At 43.4% G+C, this 23,279-nt stretch overlaps 1 protein-coding gene across 1 annotated transcript in view; it reads right to left on the reverse strand.

Moving 5' to 3' along the window:
• KYNU (kynureninase) overlaps positions 1-23,279 on the reverse strand; it is a 64,229-nt gene that overhangs the window by 11,680 nt on the left and 29,270 nt on the right. Inside the window, exons 9-12 of the mRNA XM_075178675.1 lie at positions 12,422-12,520; positions 8,057-8,130; positions 3,009-3,061; positions 1,383-1,468 (exon numbers count right to left, since the gene is read on the reverse strand). Coding sequence (XP_075034776.1) covers positions 1,383-1,468; positions 3,009-3,061; positions 8,057-8,130; positions 12,422-12,520 — 312 coding nt within the window. The remainder of the gene's footprint in view (positions 1-1,382; positions 1,469-3,008; positions 3,062-8,056; positions 8,131-12,421; positions 12,521-23,279) is intronic.

Raw genomic sequence — 23,279 nt, forward strand, 5'->3', positions numbered from 1 at the left:
AGCTAGAGGGGCGTAGCCTCCCTGTCGGTTATAGCGGTACTCATGCTCGTTTCCTGGATATTTTCTGTTCCACTCCTCGTCTTGACCTTTGGCTTGTTTCTGGACCACTTCTACTTCCTGCCCGCCTCAACCTTTTGACTTGTCTACAGCTACTCCTGCTCGTGGCCCGCCCTCAATTATTTGCATCATTCCTAGTTTGTCTTCTGTACTCCGTATGGTGTACTGTACTCCCAGACTCTATAGATCTTCGCTACCTGGTACCTGTGATAAACTTTTCTTATTTTGAGTTTAAGTCCTGGGGGCATCAGAGTACCTGTGAGAACATCTCTCTCTACGGGAGAGGCGGCTTGCTATAGGTAAAGAACTCTCTCTCGTCCTTTTCTAAAAATCTATCAACCTATCAGTGGGAGGTGTAACACCTACAACAGACCACAGTTATCATAATAATCATCATCATTTATTTGTGAGGCTACAGATTCCTCAATGCAGGACAGTCAGCAATACTCAAACAAAACATAACACTAGCAAGCAACAGAACAAGCAATAGCAGAAGACACAACTTAGAACATAAAGAAATCTTTATATTAGGACAAGGAGGTGAGGACAGGAGATGGGAGATAGAGAGGGCCCTGCTTGTGGGAGCTAAAATTCTAGAAGGGTGAAGAGACAAATGCAGACAATGAGGTTGGTGAGAAACAAGTGAATTGAGCAGGTGGAACGTGATGATGGAGTAGTCTAGGATAGGGAGGGGTAGACAAATGTGAAGAGGTGAGTTTTAAGGGAGCATTTGAAAGATTGGAGGTTGGGGGAGAGTCTGGTCAGGGAGTTCCAAAGACGGGGAGCAGCACGGGCCTCAAGCGGGAGTGTGAGTTGGTGAAAGGGGAGGAGGAGAGGCGAAGGTCATCGACAGAAAAGAGTGGGCATGTTGGGGAGTATTTCTTGACAAGTTCAGAGATGTAGGAGGGGGAGGCATTAAAGAGAGCTTGAATGGTATTCCGGATTGGATGGAGAGCCAATGGAGGACTTTGAAGAGAGCACAGCAGATGAGGAACATTGGGAGAGGAAGATTAGCCGTGACTCTACATTAAAGACAGACAGACAGAGGTCTATATGGAGTCATTTCCATATAGACTAGGGCTTACTTTCACGTGGACTTGTGCACAGCGGTCAAGTAGGTGCATTGGCTTAAAATGTATGCCCTGCACTTTGCAGCTCATAGACGATCGCTAGGCTTTAGTCACGATGCATTATTTTGTGCGCTCAACAATCCTGACTCAGCACTTCCAGTAGACTGATAAGTTATGCGTAAAGTAGGCCAAGATATGTTACACTAACTTCACCGCACTTCACAGTAAATTCACAGCCTAGAATGATTTATTTACCTCTAAACTTGCATGCAGGGAACACACCAATAAAATAGGAGGGTTGGATAGACGGAATCCATCAACTCCTTGGCTCAATTTCAGGTCTAGTTGGAAAATAAAAAAAAAGTAATTAAGTTATTTTAGGTTACAGCAACATCTGGAGAAATATCCACTTGTACCCGAGCATAACATCACACAAAGTAACAGTTACAAATATAGTCGATAAAGTTTGTTTGAAATTGTTTACGACTTCCAAAAGAAAACTTTTCCTGCTGATTTTAACAATATTGTGTATTTTAGACACAGACAGATTATGACTGCAACTTTCATGACCACGGCGCTACTTGGACTGCCAGGAAAATTTAACAGAGAAGGTAAGTGCCAGCGGCCCGTGATTAGACAGGACACTTCTAATTAATCCTTTGTCACCAACATTCTGTTCATCACACATCCTCATTCTGAGTTTTCCCTGGATGTAATGATAACTACACAGGCGAGCACAGAAGAACACTCAGGGACACATCTTCTAATTGGCACAGCAAAGAAAACATTTATATTGCAAATGGCACAAACATACGACTGCATTATCACCCAAGCGCTGGTTATATAATTCCATATGGGGTATTGGGGAACATTGAACGCCTAGATTAGGGACTCTGTATATCCGAAAAGAAAGCACCAGATGAGATGCATTGACATGACCAGCAGACTCACAAGTACTGTGATTAAAATGGAAATACAATATTACTTGTTATTTATATGGTGTAGTGTATACCAAATAGTCACTTATTGCAAGTGGAATGTCTGTTATGGGTGAATATACTCGGCCTTATTCCCAATGCTTGGAACAGACAGATGCGGAGAATGTGACCCATCTCTGCATTACTGTAGGTACACTGGGGTGTGAGCAGGCTTAGAGTGGCGCAATCCAACGCTTCCTCTTACCTATCCGGAGGCCCAAGATCTGTCCCATAATCTCCCACTGTACTAGTACTTATAAATGTATCACTCAGTAAACCACTAGTACTGGATTTATGTTCGTATTAGAGGCTTTGTAACCTACAGACCAGGGGCCTGATTCATTAAGGATCTTAACTTGAGAAACTTCTTATTTCAGTCTCCTGGACAAAACCATGTTACAATGCAAGGGGTGCAAATTAGTTTTCTGTTTTGCACATAAGTTAAATACTGACTGTTTTTTCATGTAGCACACAAATACTTGTTAGCTTATTTGTACACTGAAATCTAAAGTTGATATGTGTGTGCTACATGAAAAAACAGTCAGTATTTAACTTATGTGCAAAACAGAAAACTAATTTGCACCCCTTGCATTGTAACATGGTTTTGTCCAGGAGACTGAAATAAGAAGTTTCTCAAGTTAAGATCCTTAATGAATCAGGCCCTAGGTTTTAAAACAGCAACATTTCTTCTATACAGGAATGACAGGTCCACTCAAAGGTTACGGCAGGAGACGTGACGTAAAGCTTGCGGCTTGCCCAGCGCATCATGAAAGATCAGTCTCTTTTATTGACGGCGGCTGAGCGCTGAACAAAACGATGTGCTGAATGCATTGTTTAATAGAGATGCTGTCGCATTACAGGCAATGTATTATTTTATCTGTTTGATCAGGATAATAGAACCTACTGTTCTCCATACTGAATCTGGATTTGAACTCGTGACCCCACCAGCCGACCAACCTGGAAAGGAAGGGAAATAAAAATCATTACACGCCATTACAGCAGCCGTAGAACGAGCTCATTCCCGGCAGACGCACATTACTGTATTTAGAAAACGGCTTGTCGACCCAGCAGGCGACTCTCACAATGTTTTGACATTACAGCGTCAATATTACAGAGTTCAGACATTGCAGCGAGAGGCAGCTTAGAACATTAGTCTACAATTACTGACCGGAGGGAACTGAATAATGTATCCTGTGGTTGATCGGCAGCTTTGGTTCATAGTACACAGAGTTATGGAAGATATTGGAGGTCGTTTACAAAGCAAAACAACGCCAGCATCGCAGTGTGTGCCTCACACTGCAGAAATTAACCTAGCTTCGCCCCAGATAGCTGCATTTTGTAAGGAGTTGCAGCTTAAACAGTCTGAGGGGATGAACGGAGTATGTGTACTAGTAGTGGGTCAGAGCTGGTGGGGAATGGGTCCTATACTTGTGAAAAAAAAAAAAAAAAGACAAACACAGTTCCCATGCACTGTGCACTGTGTAAAAATAAATAAATAAATGAGAAAAACCGTCACCATGCCCCCCATCCCCAAATAAAGTCAGGGCTAGACAGTCGAGAGCTATTGCTCCTCCTGGGCTGCAGGGGACTGGGATAATTAAGATTGTGACCCCTGCGCATTGTACCAAAAGGGTACAAAGAAATACACAATTTTCAAATACAATGTAACCAATAAAATTTGAACAATCCCATTAAAAGAATAAACCGGCCCATACAGTAAAGGCCAGATCCAATTAGAGGCGAGGTTCCGCAGCAGCCTTGCGGGTCTCTCTCTGTGTGCATTACCGGAAGTTACAGTAATGAAAACCTTGTTCATTTTTTACCGCACTGCTATAAACTTTGAGCAAAAAAAAAAACAAAAACCCCAAAAAATGAAGGTCACCTACAGAATAACGCGGTGATATTGCGTAAAAGTTACTACGGAACCTTGCGGCTAATTGACTCGGACCCTATGAGCGATTCAAAGCCAAGAAACCTCAGGACTCCCTTTAATTGGCAGTTAATCACAAGCCAGCAGAGGAATACACTTGTGGTGCAGGTTGCTGGATTTTGGGGAAAGGGGTGTGTATCCCCCCCCTCCCCATTTGAACTACAACAGATCAGGAAAGAGAAAAGAAAACAATTATTTTCCTATGTTGGAATGATAAAGGTCACAATCTTATTAATCAGGGGCAGGGCTGGGCTGGGTCTGCAGGAGGGCATCTGCCCCTGGGGGGGCAGGAGGGTGTCTGCCCCGGATCGGTCCCGTAGTTGGCTGCCCTAGGTCACTGGGCCACCTGCATTATTTTTCCTTTAACACAGTGGATCCCAAACTTTCTCAGTTCAAGGCACTCCTAGGGTCTCCATAATTTTTTCAAGGGTGCAGTATTTTTGGGCTCCCACTTCCCCCATAGAGACCAGCCCAGGCTATCTACCACTGGGGAAGGGAGAGAATTTGGAAGGGGGGAGGGGTGCAACAATTTTAAATATTTAAATTATATAGTATTATTTTTAATATAATATAATAATAATCCACTATAGTCATGTAGAAGAAATATATATATATATATGAGGTTTACAGTGATTTTTATGCTTTTCCACAGAGAAGGACCCTTATTTTAGGGTGGACCATCTAGGGTACAAACCAAGGTATTTTGCGGAGCATTTGAGAAACGACCTCCAATAAATTTATAGGCCATTTGTTAAACCCACCATATTACACTCATATAGGAGATGTAACATTAGAAATGAAAGGACTTAAATACACTGTGCTGGCAAGACTGAATTTTGTAATGATTGCAAATCTGCTTCTGGAAGTCTAATATAATCAGTATAAATAATCTTAAAGTACTTGCAGCTACAGGTAGCGGAAAATAATGTACAACCACCGACATAAAGTCACTTTATAGGGCTCAGAGCTTGTGCTGCGTCCTGTGTGTGAGTCTACCAGGGCACTGAGTCTACCGGGGCACTGAGTCTACCACGGCACTGAGTCTACCGCGGCACTGAGTCTACCGGGGCACTGAGTCTACCGGGGCACTGAGTCTACCACGGCACTGAGTCTACCGCGGCACTGAGTCTACCGGGGCACTGAGTCTACCACGACACTGAGTCTACCACGACACTGAGTCTACCACGGCACTGAGTCTACCGCGGCACTGAGTCTACCGGGGCACTGAGTCTACCGCGGCACCGAGTCTACCGGGGCACTGAGTCTACCGGGGCACTGAGTCTACCGGGGCACTGAGTCTACCGCGGCACTGAGTCTACTGCAGCACTGAGTCTACCGGGGCACTGAGTCTACCGCGGCACTGAGTCTACCGGGGCACTGAGTCTACCGGGGCACTGAGTCTACCGGGGCACTGAGTCTACCACGACACTGAGTCTACCGCGGCACTGAGTCTACCGCGGCACTGAGTCTACCGGGGCACTGAGTCTACCAGGGCACTGAGTCTACCGGGGCACTGAGTCTACCGGGGCACTGAGTCTACCACGGCACTGAGTCTACCGCGGCACTGAGTCTACCGGGGCACTGAGTCTACCACGACACTGAGTCTACCACGGCACTGAGTCTACCGCGGCACTGAGTCTACCGGGGCACTGAGTCTACCGCGGCACCGAGTCTACCGGGGCACCAAGTCTACCATGGCACCAAGTCTACCATGGCACTGAGTCTACCGTGGCACTAAGTCTACCGCGGCACTGAGTCTACCAGGGCACTGAGTCTACCAGGGCACTGAGTCTACCGGGGCACTGAGTCTACCACGGCACTGAGTCTACCGGGGCACTGAGTCTACCGGGGCACTGAGTCTACCGCGGCACTGAGTCTACCGCAGCACTGAGTCTACCAGTGTCTGGAACTGTGCAGGAACGATGCAAGAAATTCACTGAACTGACATCTGGTTGGTGGATAACTGTGTCTCAGATCTTGTATCGGGATATCCTATAAATGCTCAGCTTTTGGAGACCGAGCTGCCCTGATATATAAATAACATGCTCATCAAACCGATGGGCAACCACATGTAGACAGAGGCGCTGTCGTCCTACAAGACACCTCCCCCAACAATAAAGTAATGCTGCAATATAACGATGATCACTCAGTGCCACTGACCTTGACTTATAAGGGTTTGACTGCACCCAAACCATGCCAGGACAATGCACCCCCCCATTATTACTGCAGCCGTCACGGTTGCAAACAAGGACCCTGAGCTGTAGGGTTTGCAGCGCCATGCGTGCACTCGGGATGACCTTCCCGTTGCTCGAGAGTCCATCGCCTGTGGTCCTTGCACCACTGAACTTGGGAACGTACATTTCAAGGTGTGACCAGTGGTTTATACACCAAAACCTGAACTGATATTCTGCTCTGCGGAGTTCTCGTTGGATCATGTTGGATGAAAACAGATGCCTGTGTCACTGGTTGACATTTGCAGTAAATTGATCTATAGGGGTTTGCCTATATTGCCTTGCACTTATGCACGGATATCATGGAGGATGTGCTTCTGCCCTCTGTTGCCTTTATCTGATAATGTTTTTTCCCCCCCGGAGTCCGTTGCTGACGTCTCCTTAGACAACTTTGTTAGTGAAATATTAGCAAGTCAGACTACCTTGGTCACTGAAGCTCCTGGCAAACGTGCCCCAGCTGGGTGAGGTCAACCGGGACGTAGGAACGAAGATTTTCATGGGGGGACAAAAGACCAAAGACTACTATTGGGGTTGGAGCCCCTTTTTCTTGTGTTTGGTACCTCGTTTTATGACAGTTGTAACACTGACTATAGATATACATAGACTCCCAATCCTATGTTAATTTTTGTCAGTGTTTCAGATTTTGGCCAACCCCAGTTTCATTGTATATTGTATTATAAAAATGTATTTATACATTAAATAAATATTATTATTAATATTAACTACCAATTAGTACAATAGGTGTTAGAAAGATAGATACATTCAATTGTTCAACTTAAAAATTTACATTTTTCCTAGTCATTAACCTAGTTTTTATTCAGATTTCATTGACAGCTTAATCTCATTTGATTCCGAGTATTTTAAATCTATAGTCACTGCCTCAGTGGTTATGGTCTGTGCTGTAAATTCAAAGACAATCTATCATTTAAACAAGTTTTACAATTTTAGAAAAAGTTGCATGAAGCCTTTTGTGTAGAAGGTCATCGGGGGGCAAAACACAGTTTTCATCAGGGGCAACTACCCCCTCTGCCCCCCCCCCTGCACGGTTCCTACACCCCTGGACGTCACAGAGGTCTGAGCCATAATTATAGGCAACCAGGGCAGTCTGGGATTTTTATATGTGACTCTGACCATGCTGGAATGTTGTTATCTTAATTAATCTATGAGCCACACCTGTGTTGGAGTAAGTGCTTGCAATATGCTTGGTATCCTTCATATTACTCCCTGTTCATCTGCTGTATTCTGTAGAATTACAAGGACTCAGCTATGAGGTGTTATCTATATAGTACCTTCCATATCTACAATGGAAACAGTTTGGGGTAGATTAATCAAACATTCTAAAAAGGAAAAGTGGAGATGTTGCCTGTAGCAGCCAATCAGATTCTAGCTATCATTTTCTTGAATGTACTAGATACACTGTAGCTAGAATCGGATTGGTTACTATGGGCAACACCTCCACTTCTCCTTCTTAGAACAGTTGATAAATCTACCCCTCTATTTCCTAAGGCTAAATTAAATTACCACACAGGACACTGACTAATTGTAGTATATACCGAGTTGGACTACTGACGGCAGTATGGATAGGATTGTTGGTGAGAGAGGGTGGTTGGGTGTGTTATGAGCAGACAGGATAAGAAAGTTCTAAAACAAATAATAGCTTCAAACCTCACATAATGTTGTTACCAGATGTATCAAGATTGTTCTTACAACATTCTCACATCTACACTGTTCTAGTCCAAATTCTACCATTGACTTAACACTCAAACCGCATTACGGGATGCTTCTACGTACGATGGTTTGATGGTGCCGGAATGTTTCTTATGGATGAACGCTCCCGCTAACCCGCCAGCTCCAGAGTTCAGATACTGAAAATCCACAAAAAAAACAATTCCAATTAGTCATATTCTCAAAAACAAGTAAATGAAGGAAGAAAATTTTTGTATATATTGAAATTCCCCCACCAGTTAAGCCCTGCTGTCCTAGAACACAGAGGATAACAAGCGCATGATTCATGTAAGGGACAATGAGGAGGAAAAGCGATATAACCGATAAAAAGATGACGTTCAAATGACTGACCTATTTCTGCCACATTATAGAGCTTCTAAAAATATAATGTTATCTGTAACATTATAGTATATATATCCACACCCTCCAATCCTTTGGCCTCTCCGGCTCTGCCCTGTCCTGGTTCACCTCTTACCTTGCTGGCCGTACCTTCTCCGTCTCCACCTCCGGATCTATCTCCCCCCCTCCTCCCTTCCAGTAGGGGTTCCCCAAGGCTCTGTTCTCGGACCCCTACTGTTCTCCCTTTACACCTCTTCCCTCGGTGAACTTATCAGCTCCTTTGGTCTCAAGTACCACCTCTATGCGGATGACACCCAACTCTACCTTTCCTCTCCCGATCTCTCTCCCTCCCTCCTCTCCAGGGTGTCCGCCTGCCTCTCCGCCATCACCTCCTGGATGTCCTCTAGATTCCTCAAACTCAATCTCACTAAAACCCAACTTATTGTCTTCCCCCCCACTCACTCCCCCTGCTCTTCCAACCTTTCTATCACTGCTCTCAACTCCTCTATTTCCCCTGTTTCTCAACTTCGCTGCCTCGGCGTCACCCTGGACTCCTCTCTCTCCTTTGTCCCTCACATCCTCTCTCTGGCCAATCCTGCCGCTTCCAGCTGTGCAACATCGCACGCATTCGGCCCTTCCTCTCCCAAGATGCCACCAAAGCCCTTGTTAACTCTCTTATTATCTCCCGCTTGGACTACTGTAACCTCCTCCTTACTGGCCTCCCCCGCTCTCATCTCGCTCCCCTTCGCTCTGTACTCAATGCAGCCGCTCGGCTCATTTTCCTTTCTCGCCGCTCCTCTTCTGTATCCCCCCTCTACCAATCCCTCCACTGGCTCCCCATCCCCTACAGAATCGTGTTCAAGCTCCTCACTCTTACTTTTAAGGCCCTCTCCAACTCCACTGCTCCCTACATCTCCAACCTCATCTCCATTCACGCTCCATCCCGCCCTCTTCGTTCGGCTAACGACTGCCGCCTCTCTTCCCCCCTGCTTACCTCCTCCCATGCTCGCATCCAAGACTTCTCCCGCGCTGCCCCCCTCCACTGGAACCAGCTCCCCCGCTCCATCAGAACTTCCCCCAACTTGTCCAGCTTCAAACGGGCCTTAAAAACCCACCTCTTCCTTAAAGCCCTTCAGCCCCCCACCCATTGACCTCCTCTCAGTCTCCCCCTGCCCCCCTCCCTCTCCTGTCCCCCTCCTACTTCCCTCCTTTTCATTCTCCTCTCCCCCCCCCTCCGTCCCTGCCTCCGTTATCCCCATTCCCTCCTCCTACCATTGTGTCTCTGTCCGTCCTACCCTCCCCTTAGATTGTACGCTCCTCCGAGCAGGGCCTCCTCTCCTTCTGTTCTCCACCACCTTAACTCTGCTCTCCAGCTCCTTGTCTCCTCCGTGAGGTCCTCCGGCCCCTGTCTCTACCCCGCTGGGGGCTCTCACCTCTAATCTAGCTGTTCATTGAGCTTCTGAGTTACTGTGATTTCTGTTAACTGTACTGTGCTGTCTCACCCTGTATCGTGTTTCTGTCTGTCCCTGTACGGCGCTACGGATACCTAGTGGCGCCCTATAAATAAAAATTAATAATAATAATAATAATAATAATAATAATAATAATCTGTACCATTAAGGGTTAATCTCACTCTCACACTCTGACCTATGCCTCTTGGCAGTGAGGTATGAGGCACATTCACATGAGCGTCAAAGAGCAATGTGTTATAAGTAGAGATGCTCAGGCTCGGTTTCCCGAGAACCAAATATACCCCAACTTAGCAGATCCGAGTACCTTCGAGCTTTTTTGGATTTTAAAACGAAGTAAAACGTCAATGTGACGTCATCGGATCTTGGTTCTCGCGATTTTTGGATTCCTTTTTAAGATCCAAAATAACGGTGGGTGGGAGGGAGGGCGGATCCCCATTGTTCTTTTCTGCCACTGCTGTGTGCCAATGTGTCCTAGATGTGCTAGGAACTGCCGTGTGTTTGTGTCATTGCTCTGTCGCTTACAATCCAGCCAGGTCGCTGCAGTATTTGTCCGAAGGTGTATGAAAATAATATTGTGACCTGTGAGGTGGTCAAAATTGACTGCAAATGACTTGAAATTTGTGTTACTGAGGTTAATAATAATGTAGGAACAAAAAAAAAGCAAAATTATGTGATTTTAGCATATTTTAGGATTTTTAGTCAAAAATCCAAAACCAAAACCAAAACACACGAGGGTGGTTTTGCCAAAACCAAAACACGAAGCTAATCCAGATCCAAAACCAAAACCAGTTCACGGGAGTCAGTGAGCATCTCTAGTTATAAGTGTAGACAAAACCATATACTCTGTGTTCTCTGTAACAGAGCATTTATTAATGAGTCTCAAATCTTACATAGTGTAGTATCTACTTACTGTGCGTTCCCAGAGACACCCATTGTATTACACAGCGTGTGTTACAGGTGTGTTCAATTACATTATCTCTTGAACTATCAGTGTCAAACCATGTTTTATGAATGGGCGCTACTAGCTTAAAATGACTGCCCCTTTGTATGAGAATTTACTCTTATCAACTTTTATGTTGGTATTATGTAACAAGCTTCTGATTATAACCCTTTCTCTTACTGTGGGTTAATAATGTATCACTGTGATATGCCGAGAATTGGGACAACGACTGGCAAAGGGAAAATGATTTATAGTGTTAATAGTAAAATAAATAATATGCTAAACATCCCCCTTACAATATGACTCTACTGACAAATAATTTGTTCTACCTATTTTCCAATACTGGTCCTTAAGTCCTCCCTAACAGTCCAGTTTTTAAGGATATCTGTGCTTGAGTCTAATTTGTGACTCAGTCATTTTAGTTGAATCTCTTATGCTCAAGCATGGATATCCTTAAAAGCTGGGCTGTTAGGAAGGGCTTATTCACTGGAGTCGGGAACCACAGTCTTTTCTTGGATTATAAGCTTGGGGCAGTGATTCCCAAATCCACTGCTCAGGGACTCCTATCAGGGCATGTTTTCCATATCTCCCTGTTGGAGCACAGTTGTATTCATTACTGACTGATACATTGTAACAGATCCACAGGTGGTATAATTATCTCACTTGTGCTCCAGAAAACCTGCACTATTAGGGGGCCATGAGGACTGGGTGTGGTAAACAATGGTTTGGGAGATCATGTTCTGGCAATTTGCGTTAGTGAATATCATCATCATCATCATCACCATTTATTTATATAGCGTCACTATTTCCACAGCGCTGTACAGAGAACTCACTTACATCAGTCCCTGCCCCATTGGGGCTTACAATCTAAATTCCTTAAAACACAGACAGACAGAGACACAGATTAGGGTCAATTTGTTAGCAGCCAATTAACCTACCAGTATGTTTTTGGAGTGTGGAAGGAAACCAGAGCACCCGGAGGAAACCCACGTAAACACGGGGAGAACATACAAACTCCACACAGATAAGGCCATGGTCGGGAATTTAACTCATGATCATCAGTGCGGTAAGGCAGAAGTACTAACCACTTAGCCACCATGCTGCCCACATATTATTCCAATTAGTCATATTCTCAAAAAAAAAATGCTTCTACGTACGAATAATAGATCTTACCCATCCACTACCTCCAAATATGTAATTGCAGTCTAAACATTGTGTTAAAACCCTTATACTACTCGCAACTGGTCTTCAAAGTGTCACATGTAAAGGGGTAGATTCAATTCCCAGCAACTCACAGAGCTGCGAGCAAAACTCAGCGGAGAAATTACCGCAGTAACGGTAATAGTGTGCAGGCCGCGTTGTTCTACAAAATAGTGCAGGGAATTAAATCTGCCCCAAAGTGTTACATCTGATATGACTGACAATGATTTCAAATGGAAACAGAATAAAGAAGATTTTAAAATATTGTATATTGCCAGCGTTTGTTTTTAATTTCTCTAAAAAAAATAAAAAAAATAATAATAACCTGGACACAAATATTTTGTCTATTTTTCTATTCCAGCTATGTTTGTTTTGGTTTTTATATAAAACTGCTTTAATCTTGATGATGGCAACCACTACCCTGATTTGTTTTGTGTACTTAAGTTAACGGACTGATAATAAAAAAAAAAAGACGGACACCTTATACGAGCACCAACAGGCGAAATCCACTTCCCACTCATGCAAGTGAAGTTCAACATTGCCAACAGCGTGGGCCAAATCAAAGCCAACGAAACACCCCTGGGGGAAACACAACTGTGATTAATATTTCATAGGAACAATAGCAGGGACAGATTTTCATGACAGTGTTTTAGGTTGTTGCAGTTGGACAAACCGACACAAGAGGGCAGTATTGACATAAATATAAACAAAGAATAGCTTATTGGGTGAAATAAAAAATAATAATGAATATCTATATGCTGTATTAATAGAGTCATTGTATCTATTTTAATAATCAGACAGCTGCGAGTCCTTGACTGTGAAAAGTGGGATTTAAATTAAGTGTAACAAAGCCGTCTTATTTTTACCTTAAAATATAACAAAGTTTTTATAGCATAGTTGTACTTTGTCCTTAATGTTGACCCAGCATTCGAAGAACTGTTCTGAAAGCGCTCCTGTATGACTCCATTATATTGTACCTATCGTTAATGCTGCAAGCCACATTGGAACGGACGTGTCATAATATGGGTGCATGGGTCCATTCACTAATTAATCTTACAACTATCACTGTTCATGATTTGCCCCCTACCAAAATTATGATTGTATGATGTTACTGTTTGTTCAAAAAATGTTTTTTATCTTTTTAATAAAATATGGACCTTGGACACATTGTTTCTGTAATTTACTGTACTGAATGCATTTACATCATGATCATCACCATTTATTTATATAGCGCCACTAATTCCGCAGCGCTGTACAGAGAACTCATTCACATCAGTCCCTGCCCCATTGGAGCTTACAGTCTAATCTGCCTAACACACACAGACAGACACTAGGGTCAATTTGTTAGCAGCCAATTAACCTACCAGTATTTTTTGGGAGTGTGGGAGGAAACCGGAGCACCTGGAGGAAACCCATGCAAATACGGGGAGAACATATAAACTCCGCACAGATAAGGTCATGTTCGGGAATTAAACTCATGACCACAGTGCTGTGAGGCAGAAGTACTAACCACTAAGCCACCCTGGCTTTTCGAAATGGATCTTTTAAAATATATATATCAAAATATATATATCTGACAACAACTCAATTTTATTCCATACGTTTTAATGCTGCAATATTCTTTTTTTACTATTATTATGTTCATGTATATTAATAGATATTGACTGATTGATCGGGCTCCTCTGCCCTATTGATGAATAGTACTTAACCCAATTTGGCTATTATGTGTGTGGTCGAATTGGATATTGATTCTGGTGCTCAGGGCTCGAAATGAGTGACAGAACCAACACGTGAGGCCAGGTTTAGTTTCTTTCAGATTGGACAATCTCAATCACATATTAGAAACTGGTTGGCATAACCAACGAATGACCACATCAGTGACAAATTTGGCCACACACACGATTGAACTCTGCGTCAAACAGCTTCACCACAGAGCTGTCTGCACATCAACGTCCAAAGATTACATCAATACGTCATCCGACGACCATAAAAATTGCAGCCGCTAGATTTTAGTCTTTCACATCGGTGAGGACGGTGGTCATTTATCACCAACACACATCACTAGGAGTCAATTTGTTCTAAAATGTCCAGTATGGCTTACAAATTGCAAACCATTGAGATTACAATAAAAAAGTATCTAATATATAAATGTCTAGTGGCGTGTGTTAGTCTGTCTGTCTGTGTGTGTGTGGAAAAAAATAAAACCAAGCTGCAGCGCCACCTGCTGGGCAGAGTTATACACTGACCTACTAAATTCTTAGTGTGTGTGGAAAAAAAAATTCAGAAAGGGCTGAAATTTGGTATACTAAGATGTTTTTAATTTGTTCATTTAATTTGTTAATTGTTAAAAGTTTTTATAAAGATTTAAAAAATATATATATATATTTCTTGAAGGAGAAGTGACAGTTGGGAGTGGTTGGTGGTTTAGGCCTGGGCTATGGCCCAAATGCATGACAAGAACCTTTTTAACACCTTAAGTAGCTTGATTTGACTAGAATGCATGAGTATCATGCACGGGTTAACTTGTAAAAAATATTTTGCGAAAGTAAAACACAAAGTTACTTTCACTATTAATCAACATCATCATCATTTTGTTTGTCCATTTATCACAGTTAATGGTGATACATTTATTTGGGTAACTCTAACTGTAGATTTGGGGATCGTTTGTGGAATTTGCAGCCATCCCATGCTTCAAACGCAGGTAGTGGCAGTAGTTTTAAGGTTTTAAGGTCACTGGAAGTAGTTTTACATCCATGACAAGTATATGTTTATGTCAGCAAGTTTTGCTCATTATGTATGTAGTTTAACACTTATTATATAGGAATTTTATTTTTGTTAAATTTGTAATATTAAATATTTACCGTACTAGAAAAAATCCCCGGACTGTCCTTTTACACAGAAAGGCACAATGGTGGGTGTGAAAAAAGTATAAATTAAAATAAATGAGAAACTTTTCTATGTACCCACCACAGTACAAAGAAATTGATGAGGCAAACCTGGACTACCAAAATAATTAGAAGGCTAATGGATGTCAACCAGTGTTAGAGTTTCAACACTTTCTAAAGCTTTCAATCTTGCAGTTAGAAATTTATTACAAGATTAATTACAATGTGAGTGACGTTGGTCTCTTTCAATAAACCATTTTTTCTCTATAAACTTGAACAGTGCACCCTGAGATAACCAATTTAAATGCATGACCACTAGATGGCAGCATTCTTTCAAATAATCCATAACAGAAGAATAGAGGGGTTAAAGGAGGTTTTAATAAGTAAAAAAAATGACTCATTTCTTAAGGGCCAAACATACTGTTCTTTTCGTAGACTTTTTACATACCAGCTAAATTAATATATCAGACAAAGTATAATCATTTAGAGATACTGGCATTCTAATACCTGGGAAATAATGATACATCGCTATTCATTCAGCTTAACTGCTGATTTATATGAACCTAGCTACTAATGCAGGTTTTATTCAGCAGCAGATTACACATTAAAACGATATGTTTGCTAAAATATTTATATTTAATCAGCCCCTGCATCTGAGCAACAAAAGACTGGATATGACAAAGCTCCATTCCACAGACTTAGATAATCATTATATAATTCTTCTTTTATATTTGAAAATACTTAACTTTGCTCATTTGTGCTTTATTTAGTGTACTGATATATAAATGAATACTATTTCTTGCTCTATTCGCTCATGTGGCTAGGATCAGGCTAAAAAAGAATTCATGCAGACCTGCTGGTGAGGCACATCACCCACCTGCTGCGCTGACCGCATTCCATCGTCCTGGCCCTATGATGGGTCCTAGTATGCAGCTGATAGATACTTCTCGATTGTTACATTCTGATATATTTTGCCTTTTTCTACCTAGAGACCAGGAACAGCCCAGAACCAGAGCATACGCCAGAGAACGTAGCAACAACCAAATTGCCTTCGAGCGCAAAAGGACACTTACTACAGCTTACGATTTTATGTGCGTAATGGGCAGGGGACTAGTCACAATGCAGTAAGAGCATGCCAAGGTTGAGCGCACGCAGCAGCGTCCAACTCAAGCTCTGGACATCTGAAGGGTACATGATATTTAGCTGTATGTCTTGCTCCAGCTACAGATCTAGTCTAAGTGCCAATCACTAGTGATGATGGCTGTGTATGCATGCTATAACATGTGTTTGCAATCAAGAGCAACAGTAGCAGTGTATTTTATATACAGTAGACATTTTGTTTTCATTGTATTTTATGTACAGTAGATATTTTGTCAGTAATGAATACTGTATATTATTATTTTATTTATATATATATATATATATATATATATATATACACAAGTTAACCCGTGCATGATACTCATGCATTCTAGTCAAATCAAGTTACTTAAGGTGTTAAAAAGGTTCTTGTCATGCATTTGGGCCTAGCCCAGGCCTCCTCAGGGGAAGAGCGTTACTTCCCGACGCAAGCGCCCTTTTTTAACGTGGTTTTGTCCACATGTCTTCACCTCATCATTTTTCTCCATCACCTCATCCTTCATCTTCATCGCCACATCCTTCATCAAGCTACTTAAGGTGTTAAAAACTTCCCACTGTCACCCCCGGCAACCACCAACCACTCCCAACTGTCACTTCTCCTTCAAGAAATATGTAGGTCAGTGTATAACTCTGCCCAGCAGGTGGCGCTGCAGCTTGTTTTTTTTTTCACACACGCCACTAGGCATTTATATAGTAGATATATATATCTGCAGCAGCTATTTATATAGCACTAACAATTCCACAGCGCTGTAGAGAGAACTCACCCACATCAGGTGCATGCCTCTTTGTTACTCTGTCACTTCGAAGTCTGACCTCCGACCTCTACCTAAAGCACCCTTTTCATTAATGTTTCCATTTTCTTCTAAAATGCTACTAATTTTTGCCTTAATTATTTGATACATTTTGAACCTTTGTGGGGTTTTTTACGCTTTATACTTTACATACAAGACCCAATCTCCAGTGGTTGAATATCCTAAACCTTTTAACCCTGTAGATCCCAACATAATCATACTACATTAAGGCATTTCTGGAAACCAAATATTTACTGACCCCTCCACCTTATTTTTAGCTTAAATTACGTGGTGACCATCCAGATAACTCAGTCCAGCGCGGGGTACATTGGCAGCGAGCAGTGAGGGAATGAGCATTTTCCTTACACATTAGCATCAAGATCTCTTTTCAGAATTAAATATAGACTTGCAAAACAACTTGAATGTCTGCCATTTATGATAATTTGTATTTCCCTTAACTTTCGCACAGTAAAATGTCATGTGCCTTGTATTTAATGTCCTAGCCTCCGTCCCCCCAGGTTGGTTTGATAAAGCACACGGTAAACTTACAGCAAGAGGTATTTACTCATTTAATTTATGACTGTCGGAATGTGTACTGCAGCCGCGTCAAGCCCTGACATTAACTAGCTCTGCAGCCCGATGTGCAGTTATCTAAATTTAGTTTCAGACACAGCAGGAGATCATAACAGTAGATTACAAGATTAAATTGGGATTAAGATAGAATTTATAGTGAAGAAATATCCCCTGGAGGATAATACCACCACCCCCTCCTGAAAGACCAGGGGTTTTTGGCATGGAACCATTTCCCCCATAGTTCATAGGTTAGTCTCTCCATATCTCACCTCCATATGCCGCTCATTGCCCCCTCCATATCTCACCTCCATATCCCGCTCATTGCCCCCTCCATATCTCACCTCCATATCCCGCTAATTGCCCCCTCCATATCTCACCTCCATATCCCGCTCATTGCCCCCTCCATATATCACCTCCATATCCCGCTCATTGCCCCCTCCATATCTCACCTCCATATCCCGCTCATTGCCCCCTCCATATCTCACCTCCATATCCCGCTCACTGCCCCCTCCATATCTCACCTCCATATCCCGCTCATTGCCCCCTCCATATCTCACCTCCATATCCCGCTCATTGCCCCCTCCATATCTCACCTCCATATCCCGCTCATTGCCCCCTCCATATCTCACCTCCATATCCCGCTCATTGCCCCCTCCATATATCACCTACATATCCCACTCATTGCCCCTCCATATCTCACCTCCATATCCCGCTCATTCCCCCCTCCATATCTCACCTCCATATCCCGCTCATTCCCCCCTCCATATCTCACCTCCATATCCCGCTCATTGCCCCCTCCATATTCCGCACATTGCCCCCTCCATATCTTACCTCCATATCCCACTCATTGTCCCCTCCATATCTCACCTCCATATCCCGCTCATTGCCCCCTCCATATCTCACCTCCATATCCCGCTCATTGCCCCCTCCATATCTCACCTCCGTATCCCGCTCATTGCCCCCTCCATATCTTGCCTCCATAATCCGCTCATTGCCCCCTCCATATCTCACCTCCATATCCCGCTCATTGCCCCCTCCATATCTCACCTCCATATCCCGCTCATTGCCCCCTCCATATCTTACCTCCATATCCCGCTCATTGCCCCCTCCATATCTCAGTTCCATATCCCGCTCATTGCCCCCTCCATATCTTACCTCCATATCCCGCTCATTGCCCCCTCCATATCTCACCTCCATATCCCGCTCATTGCCCCCTCCATATCTCACCTCCATATCCCGCTCATTGCCCCCTCCATATCTCACCTCCATATCCCACTCATTGCCCCCTCCATATCTCACCTCCATATCCCGCTCATTGCCCCCTCCATATCTCACCTCCATATCCCGCTCATTGCCCCCTCCATATCTCACCTCCATATCCCGCTCATTCCCCTCTACATATCTCACCTCCATATCCCGCTCATTCCCCCCTCCATATCTCACCTCCATATCCCGCTCATTGCCCCCTCCATATTCCGCACATTGCCCCCTCCATATCTTACCTCCATATCCCACTCATTGTCCCCTCCATATCTCACCTCCATATCCCGCTCATTGCCCCCTCCATATCTTACCTCCATATCCCGCTCATTGCCCCCTCCATATCTCACCTCCATATCCCGCTCATTGCCCCCACCATATCTCACCTTCATATCCCGCTCATTGCCCCCTCCATATCTCACCTTCATATCCCGCTCATTGCCCCCTCCATATCTCACCTCCATATCCCGCTCATTGCCCCCTCCATATCTTACCTCCATATCCCGCTCATTGCCCCCTCCATATCTCACCTCCGTATTCCGCTCATTGCCCCCTCCATATCTCACCTCCATATCCCGCTCATAGCCCCCTCCATATCTCACCTCCATATCCCGCTCATTGCCCCCTCCATATCTCCCCTCCATATCCCACTCATTGCCCCCTCCATATCTCACCTCCATATTCGACTCATCATCATCATCATTTATTTATTTAGCGCCAACATATTCCGTAGCGCTTTACAATTGGGGACAAACATACAAACACATGCAATCCAGAGGTCTTCAAGACACTGTCCTATCCTGGTTCTCATCCTACCTTTCTAATCGCTTGTTCACTGTTAATTTCTCTGGGGCCACCTCTGCTCCGCTTCCTTTATCAGTTGGAGTACCACAAGGCTCAGTCCTAGGTCCTCTGCTATTCTCTATCTATACCACTTCTCTTGGAAAACTAATACTGAAATTCAAAGGAGCGTATCATCTCTATACGGATGATACACAAATCTATCTATCCTCTCCTGATATCACACCATCTGTGTTGTCTCACGTTACTGACTGTCTTTCTGCTATTTCATCTTGGATGTCTTCTCGACAACTCACACTCAATCTTTCAAAAACAGAATTAATAATATTCCCACCCAACAATAGAAACTTCCTGCCTGACATTTCTATTTCTGTTGGCAACATGACAATAAATCCCACTCAGGAAGCTCGCTGCCTAGGTGTAATCCTTGACTCGCAACTATCATTTGTTCCCCACATCAACTCTATATTTACATCATGCTGCATACATCTAAAAACATATCCAGAATACGTACATATCTCACACATCTCCCGCATCAACTATTGTAGTTCCCTCCTAACTGGATTTCCCAAAATCAGACTCAAGCTCTTACAATCTATTTTGCATGCAGCAGCTAGATTGATTTTCTTTGCAAATTGTTTTTCGTCTGCTGAGTCTCTGCATTGGTTGCCTGTTTCTCAAAGAATCCAACATAAAATTCTTCTACTAAAATAAAAGGCCATCAGCAAAATTGCACCAACATACATCTCCTCACTTGCCTCAAAATATCTCCCAACTAGACACCTCCGTTCTGCACAAGATCTACATCTCTCTTCCACTCTCATGACTTCCTCCCATTCTCTGTTACAGGACTTTAGTCGAGTTGCACCCACTTTGTGGCATTCACTCCCTCACACCACAAGACTTTCCACTAGTCTTCAAACCTTCAAGCGTTCTCTGAAAATTCACTTCTTCGGGCAAGCTTATAATATTCCTTTACCACCCTCTTAATCTCCCTAGGTTACCCTATTACCACCCTCTACACAGCTAACACAAGACAACAACCCTCTGACCAACATAGTTGTGTGATTGATCACACAGCACACTAAATACTTTGTAACCTTTGCATTCTAGCTGGACAAATATTCAATATGATGTAGCACGTGCCCTTGTGTATCAAACCATTGTCCCATAGATTGTAAGCTTACGAGCAGGGCCCTCTTACCTCTCTGTCTGTATGTCTTACCCAGTATTGTTTTATCACTGATTGTTCCCAATTATAAAGCGCTAAGGCATCTGCTGGCGCTATATAAATAAATGTTGATGATGATGATTATCCCATTACCCCCTTTATATCTCCCCCATTTCCCTCTATATCTCTTCCATTATCCCTTCTATAACTCCCCTATTGCACCCTCCATATCTCACCCATTACCCCCTCCATATCTCCCACATTACCCTCTCCATATCTCCGCCATTACCCCCTCCATATCTCCCCCATTGCCCCCTCCATATCTCCCACATTACCCTCTCCATATCTCCGCCAATACCCACTCCATATCTACCCCATTACCCCCTCCATATCTCCGCCATTACCCCCTCCATATCTCCGCCATTACCCCCTCCATATCTCCGCCATTACCCCCTCCATATCTCCCACATTACCCTCTCCATATCTCCGCCATTACCCCCTCCATATCTCCCACATTACCCTCTCCATATCTCCGCCATTACCCCCTCCATATCTCCCCCATTGCCCCCTCCATATCTCCCACATTACCCTCTCCATATCTCCGCCATTACCCACTCCGTATCTACCCCATTACCCCCTCCGTATCTCACCCATTACCCTCTCCATATCTCCGCCATTACCCCCTCCATATCTCCCCCATTACCCCCTCCATATCTCCCCCATTACCCCCTCCATATCTCCCCATTACCCTCTCCATATCTCACCCATTACCCCCTCCATATCTCCCTCACTGCCTCCACCATATCTTCCCCATTGCACCCTCCATATCTCACCCATTACCCCCTCCATATCTCACACATTACCCTCTCCATATCTCCGCCACTACCCCCTCCATATCTCCCCCATTGCCCCTCCATATCTCCCCCATTGTAGCCCCCTCCATATCTCCCCCATTGCCCCCTCCATATCTCACCCATTGTAGCCCCCTCCATATAGCTCTGTCTTGTCACATGTTACTTACCTTTAGTTCTGTTACTCCGGCGTGAATTCACTTCCTCTCTGAGCACTGTATTGTGGGGCCGACTGACGTCTCATCGGAACGCTCAGACAGCACTTCTGTGCAGTCAGGTTAAAGGGAATTCAACTCCCCCCAAATTAGCGCGGCTTTAACGCTATTACCGTTATTACGGTAGTTTCAACACCGGCTTTCTGCAGAAAGCCGGTGTTGAAACTACCATAATAACGGTAATTAAGCACATTATTACCGTAATTATGTTAACAATGCACAGGTCACATTACTTTTACCAGTATCGCGGCCAATTGAATTCCCCCAATGCATTTTCAATGCAGTGAGAGGAGCCCAGGGCACATGTCCCCCCCCCCCACACCCCTTAATGTGGGTGTGGTGCACTTTTCCCAATAAAACTTTTCTTGTTTTCCTGCTTCTGAGTTTCCTTTATGTCCATTATATCCTGTTCTTAGTACATTCAAACCGCTTATGCTGCATCAAAAGGACTCACGTTCTAGAAGGAGATACAGTCTAACTGAGCACATAACAGACAGTCTTATCTTGTCTGCAGGAAGAGGACTTTTTATGCATAGTTGTAATTAACCTTGTAAAATCCACCCTCATAATCCATTAATCGCTAAGATCATGTCGAGCGTTTGTAAGAAAATATACCATGACTTTAATCCTCTGATGTGGCCCAGCTGCAGACTCATCTGCAGTAACAATAAACTTAATTTATTCCTCTTCTGTGTTTAGCAAAAGAATTAAAGCAACCTGTTCTCATGTGAAGAATATCTCTCTTTGTCTCTTTATTTTACAACCTATATTCATTCATTTATTTTAGACATGCAAATTCTAGATATCATTTATGAAAAAGGCGGTTCATTGGTGCGACAAATAAAGCAAATGATTCCCCAGTTATCAAAATGATAAAATAGTAAATAAAAGAAGTATTAAAGTACTAAAGGGATCTTTCATATATAGCCTAGTTCTACAGTCTAAACACAAATCATAATAAACAGTGATGTCATATAATGAATAACATACTTATATCGAATATGATATGGTTAACTCTAGATGAAATCTTCCTTTAATCTTCTCAACGTAAGCACTTAAATACTTCTTTTGGTTTTTATTTTATAATTATGTTAAACTGGAGTATGGATTTTTAGAAGTTTATTGAGCTGTTCTAGGAGGGGAAACGCTGTAAAAAATGTAACAAAATATCCTATTTTTAAAACAAAAGGATAAAGTTGGGAAGTTGGGATATAGCTGGAAGGATTTAATGTTTATGAAACAAAATATAACATCCCCCCACTAATTAGGGAACACTATCGCCTCGGATCAGCCACAGACGTGGTTTTACGAGCGACCTTTTGTCGACACTCGGGGCGGAATTAAATTGGGAGCATTGTGTCACCAGACATAACATGGATGTCCGGCTGCGCACAATACGGATTATTGCGGTAAGAAATCTCCACTCATTTACCTGTGTACCGCTATGGGGTACGAGGAAAAATTAGTGGAGATACATCGCCACGAAGTGCCTTCATGGCATAATCCCATCCAACTGAATTCCCCCTCAGAGCTCCAACCATCGCAATCCAAGCCCTGGTTTAAGCTGGCTACACACTACAGGGTTTTTGGCCAATAATCGGCTCAACCAGCCGACATACAACCGTTCGTTCAAAAGTCAGGTCAGTGTGTG

Source organism: Mixophyes fleayi, chromosome 7 (assembly GCF_038048845.1).
Source record: "Mixophyes fleayi isolate aMixFle1 chromosome 7, aMixFle1.hap1, whole genome shotgun sequence".
Lineage (NCBI taxonomy): Eukaryota > Metazoa > Chordata > Amphibia > Anura > Limnodynastidae > Mixophyes > Mixophyes fleayi.